This window comes from Amphiura filiformis, chromosome 18 (genome assembly GCF_039555335.1).
Source record: "Amphiura filiformis chromosome 18, Afil_fr2py, whole genome shotgun sequence".
Classification (NCBI taxonomy): domain Eukaryota; kingdom Metazoa; phylum Echinodermata; class Ophiuroidea; order Amphilepidida; family Amphiuridae; genus Amphiura; species Amphiura filiformis.
This window is the reverse complement of record NC_092645.1, coordinates 761376-777858: the sequence shown is the minus strand read 5'-3', so window position 1 is coordinate 777858 and position 16483 is coordinate 761376. Positions and strand designations below refer to the sequence as shown.

General features: G+C 36.2%; 1 protein-coding gene across 1 annotated transcript in view; it reads right to left on the bottom strand.

Annotated features, from left to right (window-relative positions):
• LOC140139658 (uncharacterized) overlaps positions 1 to 14745 on the bottom strand; it is a 90049-nt gene extending 75304 nt beyond the window's left edge. Inside the window, exons 1-7 of the mRNA XM_072161361.1 lie at positions 14594 to 14745; positions 10460 to 10663; positions 9205 to 9842; positions 6909 to 7105; positions 4412 to 4531; positions 1174 to 1250; positions 139 to 276 (exon numbers count right to left, since the gene is read on the bottom strand). Coding sequence (XP_072017462.1) covers positions 139 to 276; positions 1174 to 1250; positions 4412 to 4531; positions 6909 to 7105; positions 9205 to 9842; positions 10460 to 10551 — 1262 coding nt within the window. The 5' untranslated portion in view covers positions 10552 to 10663; positions 14594 to 14745. The remainder of the gene's footprint in view (positions 1 to 138; positions 277 to 1173; positions 1251 to 4411; positions 4532 to 6908; positions 7106 to 9204; positions 9843 to 10459; positions 10664 to 14593) is intronic.
• Positions 14746 to 16483: the final 1738 nt, after the last annotated feature.

Sequence of the window (16483 nt, the reverse complement as noted above, 5' to 3'; positions counted from 1 at the left end):
TACTCATTTTATTGCATTTTTCATGCTACTTCCAAATATGGTCATGAAAATGTACAATTCTGAAATTATTGTATTTTTAATTAAAAAAATTAAATTTTATGTTTGCAGTTGCCACCGGTGTGGAGAGAATTAACTTACTTAGTCAACTTAAAGAGAAGTCTTCCCTCCATATCATAGCATTGTATGTCAGTGTCAGAGCAGCAGTAAAGATGCTGTAAGGTTTGATCCAACTCTACCTTCCGAACCCAACTTCCACCAACAGCCTTCAACTCCCTCCTGGTGAAGTAAAAATGAAGTCAAATTTGGTAAATAAACAAAATATAGTACATCAAATTGGCAGCAATATAATGTGACACGATCAGTTCCATGGGCCCCAAAGGAGGCATTTTTGTAAATTGACCATGTTACTAGTATTACTTTATAAAAATATTTAGCTATCCTATATTGAAAACACCACTGGACTAGCATACTTGGTTCTAAAGTTCTGAAGTTTTGTAACATATATTATTTTATTGTTTTTACTCCATATTTTTGCCTTTATCTCAATTTCAAATTTGCTGCTGTTGGCCCCCATGGACCAGATCATGTCACAAATTACTCTCATCTTATTATCACTAGGTATGAATCGACAATTCTATATGTATAATGTTTTTTATTACTGAAAAGACAATAATCTGTGACACAATCTGGTCCATTGATCAATTTGAAATTGAGATAAAGGCAAAACTATGGAGTAAAAAACAATAAAATACATGAGAAAATTCACAGAGCCTGCGATTTGTTCTATTGTTGTGAACAATAGAAACCACAGTAGAAAGCAAATCAAATTGTCACTTCTACTAGGACAGCAGCGGTTGACTGGTGGTTGGGTTTTGCATCTATCCCTAAAGAGGATAAAGCCATATGTGCGATTTGCTGCAACGTCGCCCTCAAGTTGTCAAGAATTTCTACTTTTTGCATGATTCTGTAATGCCCAATGGTGTACTAAAATACCATGTAAAAAACTAAGCTGGACCGAAGTGCTTTAGTTACAGTAAAATTAAGAGCTTTTATAATATCCTCGCCAGTTTTATTCTCCAATTCCTCCAATAGAACAAATCACCGGTTCTGTCAGAGCACCGGCAGTCAACCAGCAGTTGGGTATTGACACCATCCCTTAAATATTTAACTTACTTTAGAAAGAGGGAATAGTTGGCCATAGGTTTAATTTCAGTCCACACACGGTCTGACATCTGTTTGTATTCCCACACCTGCAGAGGATTGGAAAATTAATATATACATTTTTTATTCAATTCTTTAAGGGATCCAGAATGAAGCGTTTATTATGTTTTACGACAGTATTTTTTTTTAGGGACATGAGAGCACCTCAGACCTATCGAATTGCATTCTGAATCTGAAGCATGTCTTTCTGATATCAAATAATTTTCATTTTTGAAAATCGCAATATAATACAAATTTTATGACAAATTATAAAAATTTGATATTTTTCAAATTTTTGATATATAACAGTCCTCGAAGTAAATTATATAAATCTAATGATATATTCTTAAAGTGTATGTAGCAGGAAGGAAAAGCCGACGGTCAATTGACAATTTTGACCTTTCATATTGAAGATATGGATTTTTTCCCAAAAAGACCTAATTTTTTTTTGGTGTTTTGGGAAAAAAATACATATCTTCAATACGAAAGGTCAAAATTTTCAATTGATCGTCGGCTTTTCAACCCACCTACATACACTTTAAGTATAAATCATCAGATTTATAAAGTTTACTTCAAGTACTGTTAAATATCAAAAATATCAATTTTTAATGATTTGCCATAAAATGTGTATTCAATTGCGAATTTCAAAAATTCAAAATGATTTGATATCAGAATGACATTCTTAGTATTCAGAATGCAATTCGATATGTCTGATGTGCTCTAATGTCCCAAAATAAATACTGTCCAAACGTTCATACCCCAGCCCTTAAGGAAGGTGACTTGATATATTTGCAAAATGGAATCTTTAAAATTGACATATATATAACATAAAATGTTGTCCCTTTCAATCATTCATGCAAAAAGAACTTGTAAATATTTCTTGTAAATGGGACTAATTCCTTATGGAATTACTGACATTTATACAGTGTGATAATCATGATAATCTACAGCGTTTTTATTAATAATATTCATGTAATAAATTGATATCAAATGAGAGATCCTATTTTTCTCAAACATGTTGAAATTCCGAATCAGTGTATTTCCGAAGATATCATCAAAAATGTCAAATTAGTCTCAAACATGGTATACCACAATTAAGATTAATTCAACAGTTTTTTGATGATTTCTTCAGAAATATACCAATTTGGAATGCCTAATTTCATTATGTTAATGAGAAAAATTCACCTGATACCAATATCTGCATTTTGATGGGGTAGAGTGGAGGGATGATGCAGTCAATCAGATTACACACCTTTAAAAGCTCAAATCTTGAACTGCAATGAATCGGACATCAGCTACATTACATGTACATATTCAAAACAGTATAGTGGACAATTTTACTTTTGACATCACCTGTGCTCAGTTGCTACACCAGGATTTTTCTTTCTATCAGGGGTGTGAGTGACCTCTACATAGCCGCTTTCGCCAAACGTTTGACAAACATTTAGCGATCAAAACGCTTGCCAAACGTTTATGGGCGTTTTAAAATGTTTGACAAACGCTTGTGCTCGCAATTGTTTGACAAACGTTAAAACGGCTGTGTATTGAAAAAAGAGGAACTTTGTTCAAAAAAGAAGAAAAAAGAGGAAAAGCATGCTCAAAATGGGCTGAAAATGAAAGAAAAAGCTAAAATTTTGCCTCAAAGAAATTTCCAAAAAAGAGAAATTCAGCTTAAAAGAGGAGATTTCACACCCCTGTTCTATGAGGGAGCAATGGGAGTGGCAAAGTGAAATTGGAGGGAAATTTGGCCAAAATATGGTAATTTTGACTCAAAAAAGTAGATTTCTGTGATTTGTTATCCTGACCCTCAGAAATACGGTCTCAAACAGTCCTACTTTGACACAAGTGTTCGAACTACTTATGTCCGGAATTGTAGAACAACTAGCAATCTCACAGATCTCTTACAATGACATACCTTAGTGCCTTTCACACCGCCTGTAATCAGCTCATCTCTGATTGGGTTGAATAGAAGGAACATAACAAAACTATAAAGTCATAAGCTAGATATCTTACAATGACATACCTTAGTGCCTTTCACACCACCAGTTATTAGCTCATCTCTGATTGGGTTGAATAGAAGGAACATCACAGAACTATAAAGTCATAAGCTAGATATCTTACAATGACATACCTTAGTGCCTTTCACACCGCCTGTAATTAGCTCATCTCTGATTGGGTTGAATAGAAGGAACATCACTGAACTATAAAGTCATAAGCTAGATATCTTACAATGACATACCTTAGTGCCTTTCACACCGCCTGTAATCAGCTCATCTCTGATTGGGTTGAATAGAAGGAACATAACAGAACTATAAAGTCATAAGCTAGATATCTTACAATGACATACCTTAGTGCCTTTCACACCACCTGTAATCAGCTCATCTCTGATTGGGTTGAATAGAAGGAACATAACAAAACTATAAAGTCATAAGCTAGATATCTTACAATGACATACCTTAGTGCCTTTCACACCGCCTGTAATCAGCTCATCTCTGATTGGGTTGAATAGAAGGAACATCACTGAACTATAAAGTCATAAGCTAGATATCTTACAATGACATACCTTAGTGCCTTTCACACCGCCTGTAATCAGCTCATCTCTGATTGGGTTGAATAGAAGGAACATCACTGAACTATAAAGTCATAAGCTAGATATCTTACAATGACATACCTTAGTGCCTTTCACACCGCCTGTAATCAGCTCATCTCTGATTGGGTTGAATAGAAGGAACATCACAGAACTATAAAGTCATAAGCTAGATCTCTTACAATGACATACCTTAGTGCCTTTTACACCGCCTGTAATCAGCTCATCTCTGATTGGGTTGAATAGAAGGAACATCACAGAACTATAAAGTCATAAGCTAGATATCTTACAATGACATACCTTAGTGCCTTTCACACCGCCAGTAATCAGCTCATCTCTGATTGGGTTGAATAGAAGGAACATCACTGAACTATAAAGTCATAAGCTAGATATCTTACAATGACATACCTTAGTGCCTTTCACACCGCCAGTAATCAGCTCATCTCTGATTGGGTTGAATAGAAGGAACATCACAGAACTATAAAGTCATCAGCTAGATATCTTACAATGACATACCTTAGTGCCTTTCACACCACCTGTAATCAGCTCATCTCTGATTGGGTTGAATAGAAGGAACATCACAGAACTATAAAGTCATCAGCTAGATATCTTACAATGACATACCTTAGTGCCTTTCACACCGCCTGTAATCAGCTCATCTCTGATTGGGTTGAATAGAAGGAACATCACTGAACTAAGGTCAAAAGCTACTTGGCATGTTTCATCAAAATCTTTGTTTAACACCTGCAAGTATTTCAACAACAAAACATGTTCATTACGGAATGTATATGGAAATGGATGAGACTGCGTGATGAGCTGAACAGTTTTAATGACCTCATGAGCTCTAGTTTATGGTGACAATTGGCTATTCCAGTAAAAATCCATACACCCCTATGGAAGACATGACTTTAATCTTCAACACAGTGCGGGAGATTAAGGTCATGTCTTCCATAGGATGTGTGTGGCTGTCAAATGGAGTGGTCTAATACATCTACCTGTATAGCTTCAAAGAAAATTGATTACTGCAGAATTCTAGTATCTGCTCATTATGGTATGAAGCTGTACATGTGAAATACCAGATATAGAAAAAAGTTTATAATTTGAAATATTTAGGACAGTATTGATACAAATTTGGTAATGACATCAGAGCTTTTACACTGTTGCACTATGCCAACGAACAGCTGTTGTACAAATATATAGAAATTCATTGGGATTAGGTAATTTGGAAATGACAGTAGAGGTTATCCACTTCACTCATGTGTGACTTCTAACAAAAGGCACTGGTTCCCGTAGTATTCCTCATTCAAACTAATTCAATGCACGACCTCGGAGTTACCTGCATGACTTTGGCGGGCTATTTTGAAACAGTCATGGTTGCACCTACAGGCACTTCTTTAGAATGTCCTAAACAAGGTATAGCAGTCGTTGATAGGACATGCAGCTTATAGAACATGGATAACCTCTATATTACACTGTTACACCGGACGTTGTGTTGACAAACAACTTTTGTACAGATGTATACACTCGGTGGGGTTAGGTTATGCATGCGCGATACGATACAAAATATGCACCACGTGAAAGATCACAAAAATATGCTCCATGTGCATAGCAGTTTCGATTGTTGCACTTTATGGAACAATCTGCCCTCATTAACAGGTGTTGCTGGGACTTAACCTGTTTGCATAATTCTCACAATTTTCATTGTGAGAATTATGTTCTTATGTTTCATCGCGCATTTAGATCAAATTTCAGTAGATTAAGACTCAGTGCTCACTCTTTGATGATTGAAAAGGGGCGTCCGATCATTTAATACCTAAACTAGATCCTCATAAGAGAATTTGTCATCTATGTACTTTAAATATGATTGAGGATGAATTTCATGTTATTATTAAATGCCCATTTTATGATACTTTATGTAGAGATATGTTGAAAATTTTAACTGATATGTATGATAACTTTGATAATCTGACTGACGATGTTAAATTTATAAAAATAATGAGTGTCACAGATTTTGATAGTATAAAACCTGTTCTTACTTTTGTAAACTCTGCTTTTCAAGCACGTAGTAACCTAGATGTTTAATAGTTTAGTTTTATAATTTACTTCTCTTTTATATTTTCTATATGTGTATCTTTTGTATAACTTGACTGTACCTATTTGTTTGGTGATGTCAATAAAATAACTTGAACTTGTAGTAGTCTGTGGTATTGACTCATTACATACAATATTTCAAAGCTTGTTTTGTCTTCTATATCAATGCCATATTACCATACTGACGCGAGTATAGTCCCACCTTTGAGTACAGTCCCACCCCCAAATTTTCGAAAAATTTCAGAAAAAAAAAAAAATTTCAATGCATTTTGAAATCATTAATAGAATATGACATGAATACAAATTATCAATTTTCATATTAAAAATACAAAACATCTTGAAATTATTTTTTTTTTTTTTTTTTTTAGGTCAACCATGAATGATCATAGCATTTAGGTCTAGATCCAGGGACACTACAAAACCGAAAAAATTTAAAAAAATTAAAAAAATTTTAAAAAATATTTTTTTTTTTTTTTTTTTTTTAAATTTGAGTATAGTCCCACCCCCCAATTTTGAAAAATGTTCACCCAAAAACGAGGTGGGACTATACTCGCGTCAGTAGGGTATAACATTTGCTGAGGAGGACGCCTAAATATCTTTCAAAATTCTATTTTTACACAATTGTTATGTACTTTAGTAAACTAACATACCCTGCAAAAATCAAGACTTGAGGTGCTGTGGTTTTGTCAAAATCCGAGATTTTGAATAAACCGTCTTAATAAGACGGTTTATTATTACGATGGAAATATTAGTCGAACGTGTACACAATGTGCATAACACAGTACGTACATGGCATGCGGGCAGTCATGGCATATCAAAAGAACCGACACGACTCGCGTTCGAATGAGTGGCTTGTATTGGCGACATACATGTATGCGCTGGTATTAAATAGCGATTTTCTTTGTATTTCCTCGTCTGTTTGGGCCCAAGACATATCTGACAGTGAAAACTAACATTTTATACCAACAAATACAATTCTATTTCTTATGGAAATGTTATACCGGTAATATGGCTTAAAATAAACTCTTACCTTAAGTGAGAAATCTTTGGCAAGACAAAAGTACACATTATACTTCCTAGCATAGATAATGTTACGTAGCAGTTTGTTTTGATACTTTGGAAAGTTGAGGCTTCGAGTGATAGCGTGTTCAATACCATCCTTGTCCCAGGTTGTGATGCCTCGTGTGTCTAGGAATATGAACTGCCTGGTACGGGGGTTAAAGGTCACTACAATGGAAACAAAAGAAATGTAAGAAGTATGTAAGAAATAAAAATCAACTTTTACAAACAGGGCAGGGGGCTACGACCACTTTCAAAAAACATATGTCTGTGCAGGGTACTAGTATTGGTCATGTAACCCAATTTTGACCCATTTTAGCATTTTAATGCTAAAATTTACAACTTAAAAGTTGTAAATTTGTGTGTGCATCGTGCACGTTTTTCCTAGACTTGCTCAAGCCCTTTCGGACCTGATGTCTCTGTGATATGATATCTTATTCTTTTTTCAGCTATGGCCCTTGTCACTCTATGACCAAGCCCTGGTTCTTAAACATGTCCTCCCTCCCCTTAAACATGCTAAAAGAACTAGCATACTAATATATAGGCCTACAGCAAAGTACTAAGTATTCAAGCCACTGGTATACCACAGAACTCTCACTTCCCTGTATCATGCTGTAGGCCTATAATACCCTAGAGCCTAGTCCCATGTCAAAATAATCTTTACTAATTAATCTAATCCCTTAAGATTAATTGGTGTGATATTTTAAAAGTCCTCCCTCCCCTGTTGGCTGTTTAATAGTGACATGCCTTCAGGGAGTTCTTGCTGTTGTCCAAAACTAGAAAGAAGCAGGATTGACACTTGGTATCTCTAAACATGTGGTATTATAGTAGAAGTCAAATGAAGAAAAATACCACTATCCTAAAATGCACTACGGCTTGAATCAAGGCTAGTTTTTCCCAGTAAAGTCAGGACGACTTGGTAATTGTGATCCCTTTGGAAATTTTGTCCAGTATGCGGCTGTTAAGTTTTGTTAAGTAACAGCATTTGTATTATGCTGTGGGTCATGCCATATTATTTTTTTAATCTATGAGATTTGGGTCATGGCCTCACCAGAAAAAAAGTTTGAGAAGCCCTGAAACAGGGTGTTCACAGGGGTTTATTCTCCATTGTGAAACTACTTCAATAGCATTACAGGATCATTACAATTAGTTCAACTACAGCATAAAGGCTATTACTGCTGAAATCCATACACCCCTGCTGAAATCCATACACCCCTATCATGAACAACATGACCTTAATCTTCCATACAGGGAGTGTAGATTTCAAATGGAGTCACCTATTTAGGTAACTCCATTTGAAATTCACACTCCCTGTGTGGGAGATTAAGGTGATGTCTTCCATCTAGGGGGAGTATGGATTAACTGAAATAGCTCATATATAGTTGATAGATACTGAGCATTGTTGTTATATTATATGAATGGTCTCAACAATATGCAGACCTGGAACAGGGTCTTTATAAAAAAGAGGAAAAACGCTGACAATATTCAAAAAACGCTGAAAAACAGCGTAAAATTGGGGTAAAATGGCTCAAATTGGGCTGAAAACGCATAAATTTCAGGAATAAAAAAAGAGGAAAAGTTTCAGGTCTGCTATGGCAATAATACCTCACCCCTATAAAGTTTTTTAATATAAAATATTTAGATGAAGCAAGTCAACATATAAAAAGTTAAATACACAAATTTGTGACACAACAACAATTGAAAATTGACCCTTTACACGAATAGTCTATCATGGATCTGCCATCTTGCTCCAAATTTGAGGTTCTTCCTGCAAAAACATCTGCAAAAAGGACATTTTTGTTTCTTACGCTTTTCTACCAAAGCGCCAAAAGGCTTTTGCAAGTGTATGCAGCAATTACATGTGTGCATGAAAGGCGTACGCACACGCACAACACACACTATAGGGGTAGAACCTCATTGTAAGATGACCATACAAAGGGTCTACCACAAAAGATATGCCCAAAGTATTTACCATGGACCTACTTCCCATAATGCATTTCTCCCATTTCAATTTCTGTACTGATTTGCTGTCTAATGCAACATGGGTCGATACGATAGTGGCAAAATGTACCTCAATGAGTAGAGGGCATCCAGAGCTTGCAAAATATGTTTATTTCTTGACTATCAATCCATGCTTAATACCCAGTTTATTCTCAAAATGAAAACAAAGGGAACCTGTACAAAGTAACAGAAGTGACATTTGATGTAATGAGGCGATGTATCATAGTGCAAAGATTTCTGGGAAGGGTAAGATACCGCCTACTTACCATCTACCAAATCTGTTAGCTTCTTATTATGCTCATAACCACTCTTCTGCTGGAAACCATACGGGAAACTGATGTAATTTGAAGAAGTCCTTGGCCCATCATACTCTTTTGACTCACTATTACTCTCAGCATTCTCAAAAATATCATTCAAACCAGACTCTGATTTCAACGTCCTTTCTTCCGATTTCAACAACGATTCAGAAAACACCTCACTCTTTGACGCAAAACCTTCACTTCTTTGATCACCAGATCCCTCTGTTCTCTGATCATACCCTTGGGATATTGCATCATCAGCATCAGGTCCACCATCTGAATCTTGGAGTGTTTGCAAGAACTGATCGAAAGTAAAGTTATTATTGTTATCATTATCATCATCAGATAAGTAAGTAGGTGTGAAAGACTTCAGAGATGTCCTCAGTGATGACTTGGATCTGAATGTATCTATCTCATTATCGCCATGGTTACTGTCAAAATCTACCCCAGTTTCATCTTCATTTAGAGGAAGTGCTAATCGGACAGACTTCTCTCTTCCAGTGCCTGGAGTCTGCAATGGTTGCTCATGAAGGGAATCCAGTTCATTTAGATTGATCTTCAAATCAAGGTCGGGTGGAGCTTCATTGCTGTCTTCATCACCAGAGCTGTAAAGAGAAGAAACAGCATTACTGATTGGTGACTTATGTGATTTATTCATCTTAGAGACAAATTAAAATACAAAGCTCTTCTAAATATTTAAGCTCAATCCTCTTCAGCCTTACCACCATTCTTACCATGTTGCTGATTGGCTCAATAAATTATAGTACTCTTCTTATAACCAATCAGCAAGTAGCACTCATAGGGTTAAGCCTTTTCAGCCCTATACCACCATTCTTACCATGTTGCTGATTGGCTCAACAAAATCATAATAATCTTCTTGTAACCAATCAGCAGGTACATGTAGTACTCATAGGGTTAAGCCTCTTCAGCCCTATCCCCATTCTTACCATGTTGCTGATTGGCTCAATAAATCATAGTAGTCTTCTTATAACCAATCAGCAGGTAGTACTCATAGGGTTAAGCCTTTTCAGCCCTACCACCATTCTTACCATGTTGCTGATTGGCTCAATAAATCATAATAGTCTACTTGTAACAATCAGCAGGTAGTACTCATAGGGTTAAGCCTTTTCAGCTTTACCACCATTCTTACAGCATTTCTGATTGGTTAATTATGTGATATATTTATCTTAGTGACCAATTAAAATACAGCTTCTATACTGACCTGAAGGAGACAGCATCCAGGTCATCCAAGTCGTCCATGTAGTTTGATGGAGTGTAAACCCGGTCATCTGGTTCCTCTGACCCGTCATCCATTTTCAGACTTCAGTTACAGCATTTCTGATTGGCTAGTAATCTATTCATCTTATTGACCAATTAAAGTACAGCTTCCATTTTCAGCCTTCAGTAGTTCATCCCATCATTACTTCTAGTACAAAAACAATTAAAAAGAAAAAAATAGTTAGTGATACGGGTGAATACATCATAATAGATGGAACCCCAGCCCCATTTTTGGTTTAATTATAAACCATAAGTGCATAGTATAAAACTTGAAAAGACCTGTATGGATCTTTAATGAACAATCTTGATATGTGTTCAGAAATCACAGCCGATCTGGATTATCATCTGGTTTGTGTGGAAATTGGTGCAAGAGGACTTGCTCCATACTGTAAAAGTAGACAATTTTGTGAGGTTTTTATTTTTGCGAGATGCGAATTGTGCGAGTTGACATTCCTTTTGCAATAGAGATGCATTGCAATTAATGTAAATACCGCGAAATTAAATTCTCGCACATTTTCTGAAACTATTCTTCGACATGTACCAACAATTCTTTGCCCCCCTCACAAATGGCAGCCCCAATTTAAAACCTGAAATCGTCTAATCGTGTGAGCTACTCAGTGCTAGGCCACTGAAACAGGGTTTGCCATCACCTGCCCACATCATATGCAACATAAAACTGTCATTTTGCAGAAATAATTCTTTATTTTGCCATTTTATTGGAAGTTTGAATATTTCAGGGTTTTTTCTGCTTGTTATAGTTTTGATCGTCCACTGTATTTAGAAACAAATATCTCCCATGATAGAAGTCATTTTGTCACAAACCACCCAGCCATTAGGTGTACCGTATTCATTCCAATAAGCGCACATGCCCCAATAAGCGCCCACCCAGGGTATTTTCAATTTGCTAAAGGGTACCACTAATGTTGAAGTGATGGATAAATGTCGATACAGTGAAATAGCTGGGGGATAGAAGTCCTGTGTAAACTTGCAATACATTTTCTGCAGGACGTCTCAGGACCCTTTTATAACGTACGTCAAATTCGTCTCTAATAAACGCCTGTTAGGAAAATATTAGGTACATGTAAACCATATAAAAAAATTAGCGCCCATCCCAAATTACTTTGTTAAGCGCCCTGGGCGCTTATTCAGGGCGCTTATTGGAATGAATACGGTACATCAGAGTATCCTGCACTATCTTCAAGCTCTATACAGGTAAATGACTGTGCATCGGTTGTTTTGAGAGTATTGTGAAAAATCTTCACATTTCACTTTTGGAATTGAGGAATATTCTGAGGGCATGTTGTAATTGAGTTTTTAACATAGCCTATATTGCAGACCTGGCTACTTCAGCAATGTGACACAGTAAATGCCATACCTGAACCAACATGTGACAAAGATTAAGAAATCAATGTTCCGTATCGGTCAGTGGTGTAGCGTGGGTCATCATGTTGGAGGGGGCACCGACCATGATTGGGGGGCACAGGGTCTGATTGGGGGGCACAAGCTGTTTTCGGCCATTTTTCTATGGAATTTTTTTATTTCAGATCGATAGGGGGGCACGTGCCTATATCTGTGATATTTGAATTCTTCTACACACTCGCTATGAAATGATGCAATTTTTGCCAAAGCTTATTACCATTCACAAGATGCTGTGAAGTACCAAATCGCAACAGTTTAAAATAGTTGCTAACTTAAAATTGCATTAAATGTGTTTTTCTTGATGAGGAACAGTTTCAAATACGGTAGTTTAAAACTCTGAACTGAAACTTGACAAATATCAAATACTGAAATATTTGAAAATATCATAATGAATTATTTGAACGGCAATTTTACGGGACCGGCCAGGTAATGAGACATTGGGACTCAATTTTCATTAGCCTCAAATTTTAAATACCGATTACCTAATTATTTAGTAATAGGCGTTTATTAAAGACAAATTTATGTATGTTATAATTTTAGGGTCCTGAGACGTTCTAGTAGTTTCTCTGATGCAGAAAATATATTACAAGTTTGCACAGGACTTCTAGTACTCCAGCTATTTCAGGTATCAACATCTATCTGTCACTTCAACATTAATGGTACCCTTTAGCATGTTTAGCAAACTGAAAATACCCTGGGTGGGCGCTTATTGGAGCATGGGCGCTTATTGGAATGAATACGGTAATTTAATTTAAATTTAATTTGCTTTCATTTTCCCTACAAAGATATTTAATAACTTAGCATGCAAATGTCCAAATACCGGTACGGCCTGCGTAAATTGGGCAATTCCATTTAAAATCAACACTCCCCCTGTGGACGATTTTGGAAATATCATCCACAGGGGAAGTACCGTATTCATTCCAATAAGCGCCCATGCCCCAATAACGCCCATCCAGGGTATTTTCAACTAAAGGGTACCATCAATGTTGAAGTGACGGATAGACATCGATACAGTGAAATAGCTGGAGGACTAGAAGTCCTGTGTAAACTTCCAATACATTTTTTACATCAGAAAAGCTACTAGAACGTCTCAGGACCCATTTATAACATACATAAATTTGTCTCTAATAAACGCCCCTAACCAAAAAATTAGGTAAACCAGGTAGAAAATAAGCGCCCACCCAAAATGACTTTGTTAAGCGCCCTGGGCGCTTATTAGAATGAATACGGTATATGAGTTTTGATAGAATTTAGACAATTGGGTAACTTCTATTTGAAATACTTTTTACTCCAGTTGTTGAAGAGAATGAGATAGGCATAATCATATACGGCTTTCAAAATAAAATGAGTAACCCTGACTATTTACAGCTGAAAAACATACTCCCCCTGTGGGAGATATTTCCAAAATCTTCCACAGGGGGTGTGGATTTTAATTAGAATAACCCATTGTTTGAACCCATAACATGTGACAAAATATGGTAATTCTAAAGCGTATTTATGTACATTATACTTTTTCAATAACCAGATTCAGATGCCACTTGGTGTTGTTAAAATGTCCTGAAAAGGCTGAAATTTCCTGAAAATGCACTCACTTTTCCCCATTCTTTTGCATAGGAACGGTAGTGCAAAAATTTCTTGAAATCTGTAAAGTTTCTTTAAAATTTCCTGAAATCAGGAAATGTCCTGAAATTGCATCCATATATTTAACTGAAATTTATTATCTGTGGATTAAATCGGGGATTACACACATCGCGTCTATTCATGAGGTTCTATGAATTAGGCCAAATAAAAAAATAAACATGTTTCACGTCCCCTCCCGCTTCCTTTTTTGAGGTTTCTTCAATTTTATTTTTATTTTTTGAAATTCAGCTATAACTTTTCAAAAAATATGTCTAGGAAGTAGAGATGCTTTCTATAGCCTTGCTAATATACAAGGAATACTTTTATAAGGTTTTGTGATAGTTAGAGGGCGCCTATCTCTCAGAACAACAAATAAAAAGAGGCCTCCTCCTTTTTTCAAGCATTATTATATACGCTAAAACAGCTCTAATTTATGGGCATTTAGTCCTATTTACACCGATTTTGCGATAAAAAATAAAAAATAAAAAGGCCCCTCTTCCTCCTTTTTTTCAAAAAACCGGACGTGAAACATGTTTTTTTTATTTTACTTGGCCTTATATATACTGACAGATGCACTGCTCGCCAATAAGAAACAAAATACCCTGTATCCAGAACAGGATCCAGGATCATGTCAGAAATTAATATTTTGTTCTGGGTCTGATTTTTCGGACTACCCTGTATCGTTCATGCTTAAAAAAAATAATTCTAATATAGAAGGGGAGGGGGGCTCATAGGGGCTATTTAAAAGCCTATTTTATAATTTGTTGTATTCATGTTACATTTTTCTGGAACAACACATAAACATTTATATTAGTACACGAGTATTACTTTAACTTTAAGTTTGCAATTACCTGTGTACATAACGTTGTTGTGAATTGTAATCCACAATTGTAAACAACATTTTACTTGTCAAAACATTCACTGGCAGTGAATGGGTCAATACAATCATGCATTCAACAAGTGCATTCATGCACTGTGTGTGTGTAGCTGCACATGTGCAGGCACTACTGAACTCACAGAAAAGTCACTCAAAACTCACCCTGGACTTATGTATAGTCTTTGTGAATAAATCGGAACATGCAGACACATCTGTGACATTACATGAGTTATGTTGATCTCGAGTCACGGCTTCTGTCAGAGTAAAATTTCATTTTATTTTTTGTCTCGCAAAAACTGAACCAAGTTTCCGAATTTGTCAGCCATTAAAATTGGTAGAGAAAACCTCATCTCTCATGCGCTACAGCGTGGTAACAATGGTAATTGCCGTTGGCATTGTCGATTTGTTACAAATTGCGCCTCTGGGTATGAGTTAAAGGAGACCACCAATCATTTATGCAAATTACGGTCCCTAAGCTACCGCGTCTGATTGCGTAATCGATACAATCGTGCGGTGTTTTTGTTGTTATTGTTGTTTTGGCTGGTTTTGATATTAACACGCGTGGCTTTAATTGAACATGTTGAAGTTGTTCTAAAAATAAGAGGTGGGAATTCCTGGATTGATTGAGTGATTGCTCTGTCTTCCAAAGCCTCTAGGCCTATCTGGACTCTGGAGCGGGCTTTGGTAGGCCTATCATGATTTTGAAATAAAATATTTCCAGAGTGAAAAAAAAACTGTTTCTGCACTGAAATAAAAAGGGATTTTATTCATTCATTTATATTTTGGAAAACTGACATGATCTAAACCTATGGGTGTATCAAGAAAGGAAATAAAAGCCAAATTGAGAAAAAAAAAATCTAGGGCCTATGACTTGTTGTAGCTCTGGTTGTAGGCCTACTAGGCATGATCTGAGACGAATATACATAAAGGGATAGGAAGCAAGCACTTTTGTGTGTGCCACGTCTGTTATAGCAAAAATTGGCCCTTTTTTGTGTCTCAATTCATAAAAATGTGGTATACTTTAGAGATTTTTAAATTAAAACTCGATCTGGAGACACATTTAAACAAGGTCAAGTTTGCATTTTAAAATCTCAAAAGTTCACCATATTTTTCTGAATTGAGACACAAAAATAAGCATTTTTGGGCAATTTTAGCTGATTTTAACCAAATTGCCACTTTTTGGCATGAAAATTGTCAATTTTTCACATTTTTTTATTTTTTGGCCATGTTAAATGATTTGTTGATGTAGTTTAGTCAACCTACAATGATCTATAGTTGGTTACAGGCCAACAAAGTGGATTGGTGATTCCAAATAGATGCCATAACAGACGTGGAACACACATAGCAGCATCTAAAGTACACACAAATAGGCTCGCTTCCTATCCCTTTAGGTATATTCGTCTCAGGCATGATCGATGGGAATGAAATATAATAATATAAACCAAATTATGTTTGTAACATTTATATTTTATTCATCATCATGAAAAACACATTAATCATGATTCTATCGTTTTAATGACATAATATAAATAATAGCTAAATTGTACAATTACAATTGAATGAATGATAATTACAATATAGGCCTAGACATGTGCGTATTTTGGGGGGCTTTGGGTGCGCGAGCCCCCCGGGGTCAAAGTAGGGGGCGGCCAAAACAAATGGGCGGCGGAAGAAGAAGGGGCGGCAATAAGAAGGGCGGCAAAAAGAAGAAGGAGCGGCAAAAAGAATTAGTAAAGAAAAAGGGGTGGACAATTTTGAAAAAGTATAAAAAAAATAAAATAAATGGTACTATAGGCCTATATTTCTTTTAGGGCGCTAGCGCCTAAAATCCTTTTTTTTTTTTGCTCTCAACTTTTTCAAACCACTGAAAAAACAAACTTGGGTTAACCTTTTCAGGCTGTAGGCCTACGTTGAGAAAGGGACGCTAAAATTTTCTTCAGCCCCCCCCGGTAGGAGCGGTCACGGTACGCCACTGGGCCTAGGGACCGTTCGCAACAGACCCCTCTCATGAAGAAGTCGTAGTAGTGTATATGAATATTAATGAACTCTACG